Below are 18,228 nucleotides of genomic sequence, written 5' to 3' on the forward strand. Positions count from 1 at the left end.
TTATACAATACATATCCTACTGCACATTATGCACCGCAGAAAAACATGAAGAAAGAAACATTGATTTAAGATGTATTTAATTGGTCTAGCCTATATTCCAAAATGTGACAAACTCTAGTAATCGCCTTTGAGTGTGGACTGTATTATAATGCATACTAGATGAGCTGGTTACTTTATGCTACACTCCAAACGTTCTATTCATGAGTCTGGGAGAGAACGTAGCCCTGGGCCAGTGGGTCCCCAACCATGGGTACTAGGACCCCTGGTGGTACTTGGCCTATCCATTTGTTGAGAAGAATCATGAGATCATAGGGTTACTGGTAAAATGCACATGAGAGGTACTTTAGGGGTACTCCGGGCAGAGTAAAATCCCTTTTTTTCTGAACCACTGGCCTAGGCGATGCTGTTGGTTCATTGATTGTGCTGGGCGGCTTACAGAGTTATACCTACAATTATAGTGAATTTGTATTTGTTTTTGAATAGCGTAGTAATAGGGTGAGTGACACAAGTAGGCTACCTTTATCTACAGAATTTCCATCTCTCCCATCTCTCTTCCCATTTCTCCTCTCCTTCATCCTTCATTGGGGTGGCAGGCTAGCCTAGTGGTTAGAGCGTTGGACTAGTAATGCAAGTGGTCACATGCAAGTTCAAATCCCTGAGCTGACAAGGTATCTGTCGTTCTGCCCCTGAACAGGCATTAACCCACTGTTCCTAGGCCGTCATTGAAAATAAGAATTTGTTCTTAACCGACTTGCCTAAAGGTAAAATAAGAAATAAAAAAAATTACTTTCTCAAGCATACAGAGAGAGGATTGAATAAAACAGTTGAATAAAATATGTTTAGTTGTGAAAACATGTTACTTTGTATGTTCCCGAACAGATTTCACTTGGTTTCCCAAATTAAGCACGGGGTACCTTCAGGAACAGGGATGGGGAGTCCATTGTTTACAGAGTTTGGGCGGAATATCATCTGTCGCGCAGAGAGTGAAATAGCTGGGGTAGCCTACCCGAACGAACAGGCGGGAAAGTAAAAAAAAATGGGCCATTCTTAATCGAAACTAATTTAGCGTTTTAGTAAAGACAATATTAAATTGAGAATAGTCTGATGGATGATAATATGACCGCTGGAGAGAGAGCAGCTTGTGCAGCCAGAGGCAAGGAACAGGCCTCAAGCTTTTTTTGCGACTTTCACAAATCATCAATAGCCTATAGTCGTATCATGCAGCCCATATATGTTTTGAATTCTAAGTCGTTTCTAAGGTTTGTCTCATTACAAACTAAAGTTGCTAAATAAATCTAAATCTAGCATATTGGACCTGTTTCATATGTTCACTTTTATGCTCAACATAGCCTTCATATGCGCACTGGCTCCGGATTGTGAAAAATATCCGTTCTGTTTTATTCAGCTAAGTTCAATTATATTCTTCTTACTAGCAAATTATATAATATAAAATAATGACACGGGACTTAGAAGCCTATCTTGTCTGCTAAATGAACAAACCTACAGCCTACTACGGCATGCCACATAGCCAAATAACATTAGTTATAAGCCGACTCATATTCTGTTCTTATTAAATAAATTTTCTTCATATAATAATGTTTCTTTAGACCTGACTAAAATAAATCATATATTTATTATTATGGTGTATATTAGCAGTTTGTATGAGTGGAGGCCTGGAGATGCTGAACGTGTTTATGTTCATTAACGGTCAATTACCATGAGACCAGCAGTCTTAAGCATGCCAATAACCTGCTGACAACATTTCAAGAGCGCCACAGCCCTAGGCATGTGAATATGCATGAATATACGCACATGTGTATGTGTCTGTCTCCCTGGCCGGCAACCCCTCTCTCTTGGTGGTGTGGTGAGGAAAATGACAATGCAAGGGGTAGTTTCCCGGCTCTCTGCGATGTGGAGCGGAATGCTAAACAGGAGGATTCTTCACAGAGAGCACCCTCTCTGAGCTTTTCCCTTTGATCAATTTCACACAAAACACCCATTTATCGGAGCAGGGGGCTTTCACCACCACGCACAGATCGAAGCCACTGCGCAGCGAACCCAGCAGCCGCAGAAATCAAATCTGCATTCAGAAATTACATTTAGATGTGATTCGTTTGGTTTGGTGGATTTCACAAGGCAGGCTAAATGAAGCGCTCTACCCTTCAGTCAGTTGTGTGTGAGGGGGTTTATGTGTATGTGTGTATTAACGCTTGCAAGCATGTGTGAGTGCACCCTATGTGCTGAGTGTGTGCGCGCGCGTGTGCCTCCATGTGTCGTTGTGATTCATAGTGCACGGTCTGTTTCACACAGGACCGCTAATGGTATATCTAACTGCAGGATGCAGAGAGCCTGTTTTTCCCCCTGAAACGTGGGCAGGTAACAGATGCGGGGAAAATAATGTATGTTTATGTGTGTGTGTGCGTGTGTGAGAATGCGTGTGTATTTATTCTCGTGTCAGTGTGAACTGTACATGTGAACATTCATGTAGCTGCTAAATCTGACCGGGCCAGATGGGTCCGCCCATGCAGGGGTGCTATAAAATGATAATACCAATCCCCTACCAACACGTTAGGCTCCAGAGAATTTACGATACCTGTTTGTTAAAGAATGCTAGGAGGTAGAGGGAGTTACATAAAATGATTAAAGGATACGTTGGCTACCTTGCTGTTGGAGCATATTGTAACTAAGTGCAGGCCACATGCCACTTGAGTCATCTTAATTTATTATGGTGAACATTTATATTCTAGTGGTCTGGTTTGGCTCCTATACAGTAGAGCAGTGGTATTCAAACGTTTTCATTTCTCGCGAAATCTGTCAATTTCGATTTTTACATCAACAATTAACCTTCAATTCATTACATTTTCATCTCTTATCGAAATGAAAAGTAACCAATAAATACATTAACTCAAGAAAGTTGTGTTTTTCTAATTATCTTTCTCAAAAACGTTTGCATATTGTCCCATACAATAATCGGTCCTATTTTTTGAATCCCACTGCAGTAGAGGAATATTATCCACGTCAAAGCCCACGTGTCACCATCTTTATCGCTGTGTGTATGTGTGTGTAATCACTCCCTTGTGTACCTTATCTTTCTGTGTGTGTGTGTGTGCGTCCGGTACAGTGTATGTACTATGTCTAATAGAACACTGACTGTGGCTGTCAGTGTCAGCAGTTTAGAGTTGGCCCTCGGGTGCCCCTGCCTGCTCGGGATGCTTGCCTGATCAAGTGACGCCTTAAGAGAAGGTCACCGTCGACGTCACCTGCTCCGCTGGTACCAGTAGCACCAGAATGCATCCCTAATGGGACCCTGTTATACAACCCCACTGCACAGCAGCACTCGACAGGTGTGCTTTAAATGGGTCATGTTGGACAAGGGAGCTTGATGACGCTGAACTGTAAGGAGTAGTAAGAGTTAATGTTCGGGGTTGAAATTCAACCCTGCTTTTTCTTTTTTTCCCCTTTTTTTTTACTGTTACAGTGTGTACTGTAGTGGATGAGCTGTCAAGACAAAACGTGAAGAGCCTATTGAAACTGGCTCTGTTTGGGCCTCTGTGTGTGTGCTACGAACTGAAGAATCGATAGCAGTGAAAGTCCTAGTAATGGCAGTGAAATGAGAGAGAGAGAGAGAGAGAGAGAGAGAAAAGAAAAAACACACACACCATTAGCCTACTGCAGGAACCTACCCAGCTGTGAACAACAGAGAGAGAGAGCCATTCAAAGAACAGGAGACCCAGCTATACAGTATGACAGCACAACGCGCGGCTAGCTACGACTAGCGCTTTCCTTTCACACATCAGCTTTAATTGGTGACCCCTGAATCTAACCTCCTGTATTAGCCAGCTGAAGAGAAGGGGGAGGCTAGCACGGTCAGAGTCATTAACTTCTTACGCAACACTGATGAATGACCTCCGGGAAACGGCCGGAGCAGCTCTGTAAACACTGAGAAAAAGGTGTTGCTGTTGGAGGAAAGTGTGTTTTTCACGTCGTCTTTGCTGAGTAATTATGAGACTACTGCGTTATTGTAGCGAGGTGTGGCGCGGCGTTAGCATCAGTCCGGACGTCTATGAGTCTATTCTGTGGTCGTGTTCTGCTCCTCGGACAGCTCACAAAGAGCTGCTCTGCCCATGCACGGACTCACCCGGTTAATGGGTGAATGTACAAAGCATGACAGGTTCACAGGCCTAAAGCAGCTTGATTCTCTCTCCTCTGCCTCTCTGGCTCTCCTGCTGTCCACAGATGAGAGAGGGGGAGGGAGCTCAGAAATGGCTGCGAGTCTTTCTTACAGCCCCAGTGCTGTTTCATGCTCATTTCCTCGAGCACTTTGAGTGAATCAGGGTAAAGGCTTTAGGTTTAGAATGAGTCACCCCCCACCCCCTTACCTGAGCAGTGTGACCGCTTGAATGTAGGTTGGGCGGCAGCCGCCTTTGTGAGCTGCTTTAGCTTGATGCGCTCCTCTGTATGTGTAATAACACACCCACTACTGGTAATAGATTGAATAAACCCAGGTGTCCTTTTGAAGAGATCCCCCCGCGTACCACATTTGCGTCCCTCTTCTTCTGCAGCATCTGGAGACAGAGGGAATGCTAGACAATCCCTGATCTTTGTAGCAGAAAGCTAAACCTCTCAAAACCTGCTAGGTGAGTGTATGTGTGCGTTTGCACGTGTGTGTGTTTGCACGTGTACTGTGTGCGTACACGAGTGTACGTTTTGTGTTCAACACTGTCCGGAACTGCACTGGAAAGTTCAACACAAAGGGAAACAAGGAAGAGAAATCAGTCGACTGTTACAAGGCGAAAACAGTTTTAAGGCTTCTGTTATGTACCCTGCTTCTTCTCCGACAGGCTTTGTTGTCAATAGATTGTCACAGCAGTCGGATAATAAACAACAACACTTGGGCTTCTACTTCCAATACTATATAATACTATATGTTCTAAGGCCAGTTTTATTGCTTCTTTAACTAGCACAACAGATTCAGCTGTGCTTAACATAATTGCAAAAGGGTTTTCTAATGATGAATTAGCCTTTTAAATGGATAAACTTGGATTCGCTAACACAACGTGCCATTGGAACACAGAAGTGATGGTTGCTAATAATGGGCCTCTGTACCCCTATATAGATGTTCCATAAAAAATGTGTTGTTTCCAGCTACAATAGTCATTTACAACATTAACAATGTCTACACTGTGTTTATGATCAATTAGATGTTATTTTAATTGGAATTTTCTTTCAAAAACAAGGACATTTCTAAGTGACCCCAAACTTTTGAACGGTAGTGTATATTTTACGGACACAATCTTTTTTTACGATAGTTATATTTAGTTTGTTTTTAGTCCTGGCCTTCTTCTACCCTCAACCTCTCCCATCCATTTCTGATGTCCATCCAGTTTGATTTCTATTTGCCATATATTTTTAACTGTGCTATTTCACAAAAGCCCTGAACCTAAATACATTTTACACACACAGTGTATTTTACATGTGTTATCTTGTTGTTATCAGTCCCACCCTCCAGCTCCATTCAAACCCTCCCGTCTATCTCTTAACACCATTCATATTGGATCTCTATTTGCCATATATTTTTAAACTGTGCTGTGATGCTTCACTACACTTCTGAACCTTTCTATTCTCATCGTTTCTACAGATTGTAAATTAAAGAGAAACATTTTTGTTAAAAGTATTATTATATTATTGATCGATTGACCGTGACTTTTCAAATCACCCAGTATTGCTATCTGCAGAGTTAGTTCTGGGTAAATGTTGCAATTCTTCAGCCATTCCTGGACCTGTGACCAAAAACAAGCTACATATGGACAGTACCAAAATAAATGATCGAATGACTCTGCCTCTTCGCAGCAAAATCTGCAGAGCTGGGAAGATTGTATCCCCCATATATATATATATATATAACATTCTATTGGTTGCAAGAATTTTGTATAATCCTTTAAATTCAACAATTCTAAGTTTTGAATCCGGCGTCGTTTTGCATGTCAATTCATAAACCATGTGCATTGGAATCGGTACATCGAAATCTCTTCCCAACTATTAAGCAATCTATATTGCACAGCTGTCATTTTTGGTCCTTAAATGAAACTAGTATATATTTTTATTTATCACAATTTGCTTTAACCAATTTTGGTCTTTAATGCAGGACCGACAGACAAGTTCCTTACTTTTTCCCCCTTCCACTTGCCGCTTCTATTTTTGTGGTAATGCTGCTATCAGTTGGTTGTAATTTTGGGTAGAGCAGACATTTCCATGTATTTGTGTTAGCTGCATGTGACAACACCACCAGTCCTACTTATTTATGATATAATTTACAAAGATTATACAGTGCCTTGCAAAAGTATTCATCCCCTTGGCATTTTTCCTATTTTGTTGCATTACAATCTGTAATTTAAATGGATTTTTATTTGGATTTCCTGTAATGGGGGGTGAATAGTTATGCACGCTCAAGTTTTATGTTTTTATTGTCTTATTTCTTGTTTGTTTCACAATAAAAAACATATTTCATCTTCAAAGTGGTAGACAGGTTATGTAAATCAAATCTCCCCAAAATCCATTTTAATTCCAGGTTGTAAGGCAACAAAGTAGGAAACATTCTAAGGGGTGAATCCTTTGCTAGCCGCTGAACCTTTTTTTTTTTATTCTCGAAAAATAAAGTTTTTTACAATTAGTATATTTGAGTTTAACCACCAGATTTGTTGTATTATTTGTTCTATCTTTTCTGGTGGATTAAACTGAAATTGCAACCAACTTTCTATGGCTTGTTTAAAAAATAACAATATTTTGGAGATGATTTGGTTTTCAAATAACCGAAAGCGAGTGGTTGGAATCTGAATAATGGGAAAAAAGGCCATTCTTGAACATGGGGAGACATTCTTCTAATTTGCGATAAAGCAGTTCGGATTTAATTATAATTTTTGTATGACTGATGCCTTTAGTGAGAGGTCTAATGCTTTAATATTTAATCATTTCTGCAATCCGAATTCATATTAATTATATAAATAGGCCCATTTAATTTTGTCTGGCTTGCCATTCCCCCTCCAAATATTTTTTGCTCAGATAATTTAAAAAGCAGATCGCTAGGTGTAGGCAAAACCAAATAGGTCAACTGATTTGACCGATGATTTTTCCACAAATATTTTCCTTTCCATGGTAGCAAGATCTTATCTATTTTTGCTAACTTTCTATAAAAATGTGAGATTATTTCTTTCTTTTGGCATATGCATAACGAGTATGTCAACATCCCCGTCAGACCATTTTATTGATGAACTACACAGTAATGCAAAAGTTGTCTTTTTTTTTAGAGATCCAATACGTAATATTGTACACTTATCATAAATTGATTTTAATCCATAGAGGTTAGACAAAGTATTCAGATCCTCTATGAGGCTGTGGGGATTCTAATTGTGGATTCAAAAGAAAACATGAATTATCAGCGTGCAATGACACCTTAATGTTATTGTTGGATCTAGTTTTAACAGCTAACATTTCGATGGCAAAAAAAATAGATATGCCGATAGTGGACAACCTTGTGTTACTCCTCTTGACAGTTTAAATCTTTCTGAGAAGTAACCATTATTTTCTATTTTACACCTAGGGCTACTATACATAACTTTAACCCATTTTATGAGAGATTCTCCAAAATTGAAATATTCCAGGCATTTATATTTAAACTTCAGTCGTACTTTATCAAATGTCATTTTAAAGTCAGCTATGAATACCAGGCCTGGTTTCCCAGAATGTTCTATTGTTTCCGGTACTTGTCTTATATTATCTCTAATGTATAGTTCATGTAAAAAAAAACTTCTGATTAGGATAAATAATATCCGACAATACCTTTTTAATTCTATGCGCTAAGCATTTTGCTAGAACTTTTGCATCACAACACTGAAGTGTAAGAGGCCACCAATTTTTTTAAGTGGACCGGATCTTTATATTTACCACTTGGATACTGTTTCAGTAATAATGATATCAGACCTTCTTGTTGCGTGTCCGTTAATCTACCGTTTATATAGGAGTGGTTAAAACATGCTTATAATGGTCCTCTGAATATATATATATAAAAGTTTTCCTGGATTGAAAGGCTTTAATTGCATCAAGAAGTTCCTCCTCTGTAATTTGGCCTTCACATGAGTCCTTCTGTACAGCTGTTAATTTTACATTATTAATAGGGAAAACAATTCATACAATTAGCTTCGGTTACTGGAGATGCAGAAGACATATGCTTAAAGTACTTTACTTCCTCTTTTAAAAATATTGTTTGGTGAATCATAGGTAACAAGTTTCAGTCAATTATTTCTGGTAGCATTCTATGTTGAAGATTTTAAAATAATTTGGTGCATTTTTCCCTCATATTCCATCCAGTTCGCTTTATGTTTTATAATATATTACACTGGATCTTTCTTGAATAAGTTCCTCCATTTATTTTTCTGTGCCTCTATGGTAGAGTTTTGATTGCTATCTATCTGTACTGTTAGTCCTTCCATTTTCTTTGTTAATATGGACTCTTTTGACCTAAATTGCTTTTGTTTTATAGATGAGTACTAAATTGCATGGCCTCTAAAGGCACATTTAAAAGTGTCCCATGTATCCACTAATTCCTATATATAAGTGCATGAGCATGATACGTTGAGGTATGATTTCCTTTACGGTCCATAGAGTTATTTAGATTACTGAATGAAAAGATGATTATTATATTTTTTTAACATGGAGAGTACAGTAAGCACAGTGCTTGAGTTAATAATGGATCCTTTGTTAAAAATGTAATTAACATTTGAACCATTTTAGCCTGCATACAGACACATGGCAAACATATTGTTCACATTAGGTGGGACTGATTTCGTTGTTTACTTTAGGTGGGACTGTAAGCGTTTAGGACAAAGTGAGTCATGTCTATGTGTAAGTGGAGAGCGCCATGGTGCTAAAACGGTGCTGAAATGGCTCATGGTGCTGAAATGGCTCAAGCACGGTAGAAGCTTCCGGACAGCCTGCAAAAAAAAACGTATGCACTTTAGCCTGCTTTCTATGTGTTGAACCCCTCATTATAGCACTTTGCTCCAGCCGCCTGGTTGGTTTGATGCTCCTGTGGCCTTTGTAGCCTTTTACCTGCTGGGGTAGAGCTTACAGTGAAGAGGGCAAACTGTTATGAGAGCTGCCAGGAGACATTTAACATCATTAGACCAGATGAGACTGTATTAAGTGTACACACGCACGCACTGCCTCCCTAAGTCCGCTCCATGTGAAGGTTACTAGGTGAAGTCTGGCTCGCAGGGCTTTGAGTAGATGTGAATTTGGAGACAGTAACTTCAGATCTAAGGCGTGGGCGGTGGATGAGAGAGATTTTGTGACATTCACATGTAGCTGAAAGCAAATGTCTCATACCGACTCAGGCTGTCGCAAAATAGGTCTCTCCCTACAATGAATACTTGTGTCAAACTCCCCATGAATCAACTGAAGCAAATTAAGCAAATGATTGGCCGGAACTACTGTGGTTCTCTTTGATCCAAATTGATGCTTTCCCCAGATCAGAGCAGTTTTTCAGTGTTTTGTTTCAGTCTTAGCCGGAGGTGAGGGACATTTTTTGATAGAATAATAAGATTCAGGGATACTGACCAAACCACCAAATATATTGTTCACAATCTGTAGAAGAGCTAAACAGAAGGGATGTTATATTTGAAATTAATTTGATTCCTGTTGTTTTTCTTCAGGGTTCCCATGGGGAGTCCTAAATCTGGGATGCAGACTGGCTACGGAGGAATGGGTGGAGGAGGAGGTCAGAGACTGGCCAACCAAGAGAGCCACAGGCCGATGCAGCATAGCTCAGGCCTAGTCCATGGCTCAGGCCACGGCCCAGGCCCAGGGCAGGCTCAGGGTCATGGGCCAGGGATGGGTGCTGGGATGGGTGGTGGTCCAGGTCAGCATGGCCAGAGCCCCGGTCAGCCCGGTCAGCACGCCTCCAGACGAAACCTCCAGGTGGACTTTAGCGGTTCGGGTGGCCGGACGGGTCGCTCCTCCTCAATGTCCCCGGACCGTGGGATCACTCCCACCTCACCCTACTCAGTGCCCCAGATCGCCCCCATGCCCGTCAGCAAGCTGTGCCCACTCTGCTCCACCACGGAGCTGACCAATCCACCGGCCCTGCCAAACTACAACACCTGCACACAGTGCCGCTCCACCGTCTGCAACCAGTGTGGCTTCAACCCCAACCCCCACCTCACAGAGGTAAGCAACAAGCACTGCCTGTTAACATGCTGACTCTAATACAGCTCAAGTCTCTCTCATGCAGATATATGTAATTTAGTCTTCTCCAATCTCTGAGTCCCAGACATAGAAAAGGCCCTTCCTTAATGAGTGTGAAGCTCTCCCATCTCCTCTGTCTCCAGTTTCTGTGACCTCTCTCTCACGGCGAGAGCCCGACAGAGCCTGCTGTCAGTAGGGTGTCCCGCCTAGGCCGTCTTAGCGTCTTCGTCGGTCTCGCTTGTCAGCTTCTGTTTTGACAGCAGCCATTGGCAGGAGATTGACAGGGAGGCCGTCTCTCTGTCCTTCCCCTCAACGTGTGGACAGGCGGGCAAGCGGCACCAGGCAGGCAGGTTTTAGAGAATGAAGTGAGGGAGGAGATGCTGTGGCATGTTTTTCGCCCCAAGGATGCGGACGAAGCAGTGTTGAGATGAGTTCTAGTCGGCCTGCCATCATGTCTTATTGTGAGAGTCATTTGGGTGTATTATATTCTGGGAGTGGGACCAGGGAGAGAGAGAATGTGGGGAAATGATGAAGAGAGAGTGGGAAGTGGAGTGTTACACGGCCAAGAAAGAGAGCGATGAGGGAGAAAGAGAGAAGGGGGGAGAAAGAGTGAGAGTGTGTGTATTGGTAAGTGGCAGTAATTTCTCTCGAGGCGATGACAGAATCTCCATTAGTCTACTAAGGCAGGATGGAGTGTGTAGGGTGTAGGGTGTATGGTAAATGCCCGAAGGTGCACTTAGATGTAAGGGATGGATTGAAATTTACAGAATGGGTACCTGTAGTAAAATGGGGGAGGGTCATGCTTTTTCAATTTCAGGGGAGGGTTTAGTTTAAAAAATATATGTAGTCCAGGGCAGGGTCGTGTTTGGAGAAGCAGGGAGCAAAGTTATATTTCTAAGACTGTGGCGGTCGGTGCCGTTTAAGATAAGGGAGGAATTTGTTTTTGTTTTTATGAGCATAGATTTATTTCTATTTGAGCATATTGGACGACTGTCATTCATTTTCCATTCACCGAGCTCAAAGTAACACCGACAGGTTTAGGTTACAACATGACACTCAAATTTTCCCTATACCCATCATTAGGTTGCTACAACCTAGCCTATGAATGAACGTTTACAACGTAGGTGCACACAGGTCGAGAGAAAAAAGTGAGTAATCAAGGTAACAGTGACAAATTCAGGTATGCTTATCTCCGTTTCGCTCCGTTTGCTTTCATTTAAGAAATGTTTTTCAACAGAATTGGCAGAATGAACACACCTCTGATAACCGTAAGCACAGTTTACTTTCATAGCAACCACATACAAACCGCATGATAATTTGCTCGTTGTATAATTTCTTCTTCATCTACGCGCTCTCCTCCTCTCACCTTTTCCCTTCGTTTGTGGACTTCAGTGCACAATAAAACAGATGAAAAAACCTTTCCAAGCCAAACCTTCATCCCATTACCGTTAACCACTACACACAGCCTACACTGTTGTCACCATATTAGCTAACACAGCTAGCGACTAGAATTAACGCGTTAGTAAACCCGCTACAATCATGCAGTACAGTGTACAGCACATATGTCAGAGTCAAGGCCCGCGGGCCACATCCGGCCCGCAAGAAGGTTTTTTACGGCCCCTGGGATGATCTTGATTTATTATTAGAACCGGCCCGCAGCAAGCCGGCAGCCCGCAGATCTTTTACACGCACCAATACTACATTTCCCACAATGCAAAGGTGACGCACCGAGCAGTAGGCTGCTTCATTTCAATATTTATTGGCACAGCAGTCGTCAGCATCACAGTAAAATTAACTTTCAGATACCCATCAAAAATGGCAAAACGGAAGGTGGATACTGAGAACCGGGGGTTTCAAACAAGGTGGGAGTCGGAGTATATGTTCACGAAGGTAGCTGGAAAACCTGTGTGTCTTCTGTGTGGAGAAAGTGTGGCGGTACTGAAAGAGTATAATCTGAGACGACATTATGAAACGAAACACGCGGACAAAAACAAGAATATGGACATGGAACAAAGGCTACAAAAGGCAGAGGAATTAAAACGAGGCCTCAAATCTCGACAGGCTCTGTTCAAAAAAGCCAAATCACAAGGCCAGGCTGCTGTCAAGGCCAGTTTTATTTTGGCAGAAGAGATCGCTAAATCAGCCCGGCCATTTACGGAGGGGGATTTCATCAAAAACTGCATGATTAAAGTTTGTGACGAAGTTTGCCCAGAAAAAAGGCAACTCTTTTTAAATGTGAGTCTGAGCAGAAACACCATTGCCGAGAGAGTAGACCAGTTGTCCATCAATCTAAAAGAGCAGCTTGTGAAAAAGGGAAAAGATTTTATTGCATATTCCTTGGCTGTGGATGAGAGCACCGACATTTCTGACATTGCCCAGTTGTCAATTTTCATCCGCGGAGTGGACTCCAACCTAAGCGTGACAGAGGAGTTTTTGGCTTTACGTCCTATGCATGGCACAACTACGGGGCATGATTTGTATGAAGAGGTGTCAAGATGTGTAAATGAGATGGAGCTGCCTTGGGAAAAACTCGTGGGTTTGACAACCGACGGAGCACCTGCGATGTGTGGACACAGGAGCGGACTGGTGGCGAAGATACGGGAAAAGATGCAAGAGGAAAACGCGACAGGTGAGCTGACAGCTTATCATTGTATCATACACCAGGAAGCGTTGTGCGGTAAAGCCTTGAAAATGGAGCATGTAATGAGCATCATCACGCGCACAGTTAACTTTATCAGAGCCAAAGGTTTGAATCACCGCCAGTTCAAGGCATTTCTGACGGAGTTAGAAACGGAGCATGGTGATTTGCCTTATCACACAGAGGTGCGATGGCTAAGCCAGGGAAAGGTGCTTCAAAGATGTTTCGAGCTTCGTGAGGAGATTTGTCTGTTCTTGGACAGCAAAGGGAAAGACACAACACAACTCCGAGACGAAATGTTTCTGTGTGAAATGGCTTTTCTGTGTGACATTACGAGTCATCTGAATGCAATAAACTTGCAGCTGCAGGGTCGGGATCGTGTCATCTCTGATATGTACAGTACAGTGAAGGCATTTAAAACCAAACTGACTCTGTGGGAGACGCAGATGCGGAAAGAAAATTTGAGCCACTTTCCCAGCTGCCAGACCATGAAAGAGAAGCTCTCTACCAGTGCGTTCCCGAGCACACAGTTGGCTGATAAAATAGGTATGCTTGCCGCTGACTTTCGACGCCGATTTGCTGACTTTGAAGCACAAAAAAGCAGGTTGGAACTGCTCGGTAACCCATTTGCTGTTGACGTGGAAAGCTCACCACCAAACCTCCAAATGGAGTTGATTGACCTCCAATGCAATGATGCACTGAGGGCAAAATATGCGGCAGTGGGTGCTGCGGAGTTCGCCCGTTTCCTCCCCGGCACAATGCCCCAGCTGCGCATCCAGGCTGCTCAAACGTTGTCTATGTTTGGCAGCACATACCTGTGTGAACAACTGTTTTCTTTGATGAACCTGAACAAAACATCACACAGAAGTCGACTTACTGCTGAACACCTCCACTCAATTCTGAGGATTTCTTCAGCTCAGAGCCTTACCCCGAACATTGATGAACTTGTGGAAAAGATGGGACACCACCAAGTATCACCCTCAACCTCAAACAAGTGAACATTACTGTGCAATCACATATTTAGAGTTTTTACTCAGTTCAAGTTTAAAAGTTAAAATTTAATATTTGTTTTCACTGCATGTTACTTCTCCTTAAACAAAGTGTTGTTTTTGATTAATAGATTTTTGCACTTTATTTTTTTGTATTTCAATCCAATTATATTTTAAAAATATTTCAGTTGAGTGGATGATAGAAAATTGCTATTATTGTTTTTTCTTTGAAGTAAATTTAGCCCACTTTTGCTAAAATAGAAAATATAGTCTACTGATGGTGCCTTGAATACCGGTTTCTTTCATTTAATGTTCATGTTATGGGGATATTTATATAAAGGAAATTTGTCTTTTGTGTCTGTTGAAAATTAAAGATTACTGACAGAGCCATAAGAAAATATTGCTTTATTTATCTGATCATATTGTAATATATTTGTTAGGTTTTCAGTAGGTTCAATTAGGTTCACTAGACTATATGCGTCATTTAAAAATTTTTCAATGAACATTCGAACAGTCCGGCCCTCGTCTTGTAGCTGATTTTTTTATTTGGCCCTCCGTCCATTTGACTTTGACACCCCTGGTGTACAGCAAGCAGTTTAGCAGTTATACCGGCGGGCCCCGTTGGCAATACATTTATAAAACCAAAAGCTTACCTTGACTTGTAAGAGGTCCAGTGTTGGATAGCCATAGCCAGCTAGCTAACATAGCATCCTGCTCTGTTTGAGCCAGGTGTTTGAGTAGGCTAAACTAGCTAGCTACATTTGCTAGATAAGTGAAAGTAAAAAACAAATACAACTAATTATCTCTCTCTCTCCCTCTCTTGCGACTCCTTCATTTCTAAAGAAATTAATTTGTTAAAAATCGTTCACCTATTGTCATTTTCTCTCTTTGAGTCAACTATTCACCACATTTTCTGCACTGCAATGCTAGCTCTTGCTTATGCTTTCAGTACTAGATTGATTCTCAGATATTTTGATTGGGTCGACAACATGTCAGCTCTGATAGGTTGGAGGACATCCTCCAGAAGTTGTCATAATTACTGTTTATCTGCATGGAAGGGGGAGAAAACTATCAGTCTCCTAGGTTTTGCATTGATTGTATTGCATTCAATGTACCCAGAGGAGGACGGAAACTAACTGTCCTCCGGCTACACCATGATGCGGCCCCAGAGAGCGCTGTTGAGGCTACTGTAGACCTTCATTGCAAAACAGTGTGTTTTAATCAATTAAACATTTAAAGTCAATATATATAAAAAATATTTTAAAAAATAAAAATAGTTCTTAACAGGGCGTGTTTTTATTTTACCCTGGTGACTTGAATATATTTAGTATAGTTTTATCTGAAAATGTTTTTTTTTTAATTCACTGAGGGGGAGGGTCCTCCCCTTCCTCCTCTGAGGAGCCTCCACTGTTCTAAGATAGCTGCTGGGATGGTGTAAATAAAACTAGGCTGCCTTACACACCGAAATAGATATTCCAACCCTGAGCCCCAGCCTGCTTTGCTCTTGCTAAAAAAATATTTTTTTGTGCTGCCTAACCAGTGCTGTGCTGTGTAAGCCTACTGTGGCAGATCAAGGCGAGAGTCAAAGAATTCTTCAGAAAATAGATTTTGATTAGGCCAAGTCCAAAAGACGCTATATCTTGCACCTGGACTAGCCTATAGCCTATGTTATGTTCAATTTGAGAAGGAGAGCGCAAAGATGAGGAGGACTAGAGGTCAACCTTAATAGCTTCCTACAACGATAATTGATTTCAATAAACACAATATGTTCCTTGCCCATGATGTGTTTATCAGAGTTATTGTCCTCACAATAAGCCATGTTTGAGTAACTTACATTGTGGTCCTGAAACTTGAAGCAGCAGTCACAGCGCAATCAATCGGAAATAGACAGCTCATGGTGCTCATGGTGCTGAAGTAAGCAAATTCCAGTTGACATTATTCATTTCAACCGTCTTCATTTTAATTAGACTAACAACAAGAGGGCTTTGTGTTGGAGCCTATTTCTTCCGAAGAAATAAGAGGTAGGGCTACCTCTTTGACAGAATACATTTGTCTTTAGGCTTCTATATAACGTTATATAGATTTTTGTCGGGCCAATTCCTCCACCCACGAAGCACTCTTTAAATATCCTAACTCTGTGTCAGTGAACCAGGCAGTTAAATTCAAACAATAAATAAAACCGAGGAGACATAAAATTGAGAAGGGAAGTAACCTAATTTTGTCACTATCAATCGATTAAGCTATTCACTTTCGGTACAATAGAAGATGTTTAAACCCAGACATCTTTAAGGGAAACACTTGTGACCTTGTCTCGTTGGGTTAAGTTATGGAAGAAGAGTAGCCAGCAGTTAAAGCTTATATTTTTCTGCATCGGTAGACATACTGTCTGGGGTGGAAAGGTAGGCCTACTGTCTGGGGTGGAAAGGTAGGCCTACTGTCTGGGGTGGAAAGGTAGGCCTACTGTCTGGGGTGGAAAGGTAGTGCTACTGTCTGGGGTGGAAAGGTAGGTCTACTGTCTGGGGTGGAAAGGTAGGCCTACTGTCTGGGGTGGAAAGGTAGGCCTACTGTCTGGGGTGGAAAGGTAGGTCTACTGTCTGGGGTGGAAAGGTAGGCCTACTGTCTGGGGTGGAAAGGTAGGCCTACTGTCTGGGGTGGAAAGGTAGGCCTATTGTCTGGGGTGGAAAGGTAGGCCTACTGTCTGGGGTGGAAAGGTAGACCTACTATCTGGGGTGGAAAGGTAGGCCTACTGTCTGGGGTGGAAAGGTAGACCTACTGTCTGGGGTGGAAGGGTAGGCCTACTGTCTGGGGTGGAAAGGTAGGCCTACTGTCTGGGGTGGAAATGTAGGCCTACTGTCTGGGGTGGAAAGGTAGTTCTACTGTCTGGGGTGAAAAGGTAGGCCTACTGTCTGGGGTGGAAAGGTAGTAGGGTGGAAAGGTAGGCCTACTGTCTGGGGTTGAAAGGTAGGCCTACTGTCTGGGGTGGAAAGGTAGTGGGGTGGAAAGGTAGGCCTACTGTCTGGGGTTGAAAGGTAGGCCTAGGTTTTGAAAGAAGCCTACCAAGCTCAAAATCCTAATGACGTCTCACATTAAATTATTTGCAAACAGGGACAGTTACGTTGCAAACAAGACACACTGAGTACGTTGACATGCACGCTAATAATTTGATATTAAACGGATTACGGCAGTAGGTTATAGATTATGCAATAGTCACGTAAACGCCTTACTCAGTTTATCTTAATCGGCGTAAGGTCAAAATCAAAGTAACCGCACGCTGATTAAAACACCTGGTGTTCTGAGCAATCTTTCGAGTGATTGCGTCATGTGAACACCTTAATCGGCATTACAGTGGTGTATTTGTTCTGCACATGTGCCAGCATCAGCCGAGAGCCTCCCTCTTCAGCGTGAGTGAAGTGAGTTCGGAAACAACGGAATGTATGCATCTTAGAAGTCATTTTCACATTGCAAACTTTCTATGTCCCAACTCAGAATCAAATATGCTTCCCAAAAATATTGTTCGCTGTGGTACAATGTTTATTTTGATTGCCGATTTTCTGCGTTTATCAGAGCGCCATCAGGTAGCCTTTTCAGATGTGTCCATGTAACAGGATTGTTTGGGGAATCGTTCTACGTGTAAAACATGTGAACGCTTTAATAAAACTATTATATTCATCTGACTATTAACAATTATCGCATTAATGTGTGCATGTGACCGTACTCACTGATTTGGCATTGGTGAAATATGATAAGATGAACACATAGGCCTGTCTCTCTGTCCGTTCTTAGCCTGTCATTTTGGTAATTTGTGTGGTATGAAATGTTTATAAAAGGCAATTTCTTCTCGGACCTGCAAATACGTTGATGGACCCAAGCAATGCTTTTACTATAAAGGAGATCTTTCCGCCCTTACTCTTGTCCACAGTGGTCTGTGAACTCACAACCTTCTGCCCAGCAGCCATGTGTGCTATCAAAATTCCTGTGTTGCCATGCAATGCTTACAAGACAAAGAACAGTTTCTAAAACGACATATATAAGGCTCCGATCTGTCCAAGAAGTGAGAGTAAATGGTAAGGATGTTCTCTGCTGTCCACTTTATGTTTTAATTATTATTTTGGGTTTAGGGGAGGGTCACTTGTTTTTTTCTCAAGTGTTCAGCGAGGGTTTGGGTGAAATACACTGCTCAAAAAAATAAAGGGAACACTAAAATAACACATCCTAGATCTGAATGAATTAAATATTCTTATTAAATACTTTTTTCTTTACATAGTTGAATGTGCTGACAACAAAATCACACAAAAATGATCAATGGAAATCAGATTTATCAACCCATGGAGGTCTGGATTTGGAGTCACACTCAAAATTAAA

At 41.8% G+C, this 18,228-nt stretch overlaps 1 protein-coding gene across 1 annotated transcript in view; it reads left to right on the plus strand.

Annotated features, from left to right (window-relative positions):
- LOC139416360 (protein bassoon-like) overlaps nt 1-18,228 on the plus strand; it is a 194,376-nt gene that overhangs the window by 41,714 nt on the left and 134,434 nt on the right. The window contains exon 2 of the mRNA XM_071164895.1: nt 9,708-10,221. Coding sequence (XP_071020996.1) covers nt 9,708-10,221 — 514 coding nt within the window. The remainder of the gene's footprint in view (nt 1-9,707; nt 10,222-18,228) is intronic.

The sequence above is a fragment of the Oncorhynchus clarkii genome, chromosome 9 (genome assembly GCF_045791955.1).
Source record: "Oncorhynchus clarkii lewisi isolate Uvic-CL-2024 chromosome 9, UVic_Ocla_1.0, whole genome shotgun sequence".
Classification (NCBI taxonomy): Eukaryota; Metazoa; Chordata; class Actinopteri; order Salmoniformes; family Salmonidae; genus Oncorhynchus; species Oncorhynchus clarkii.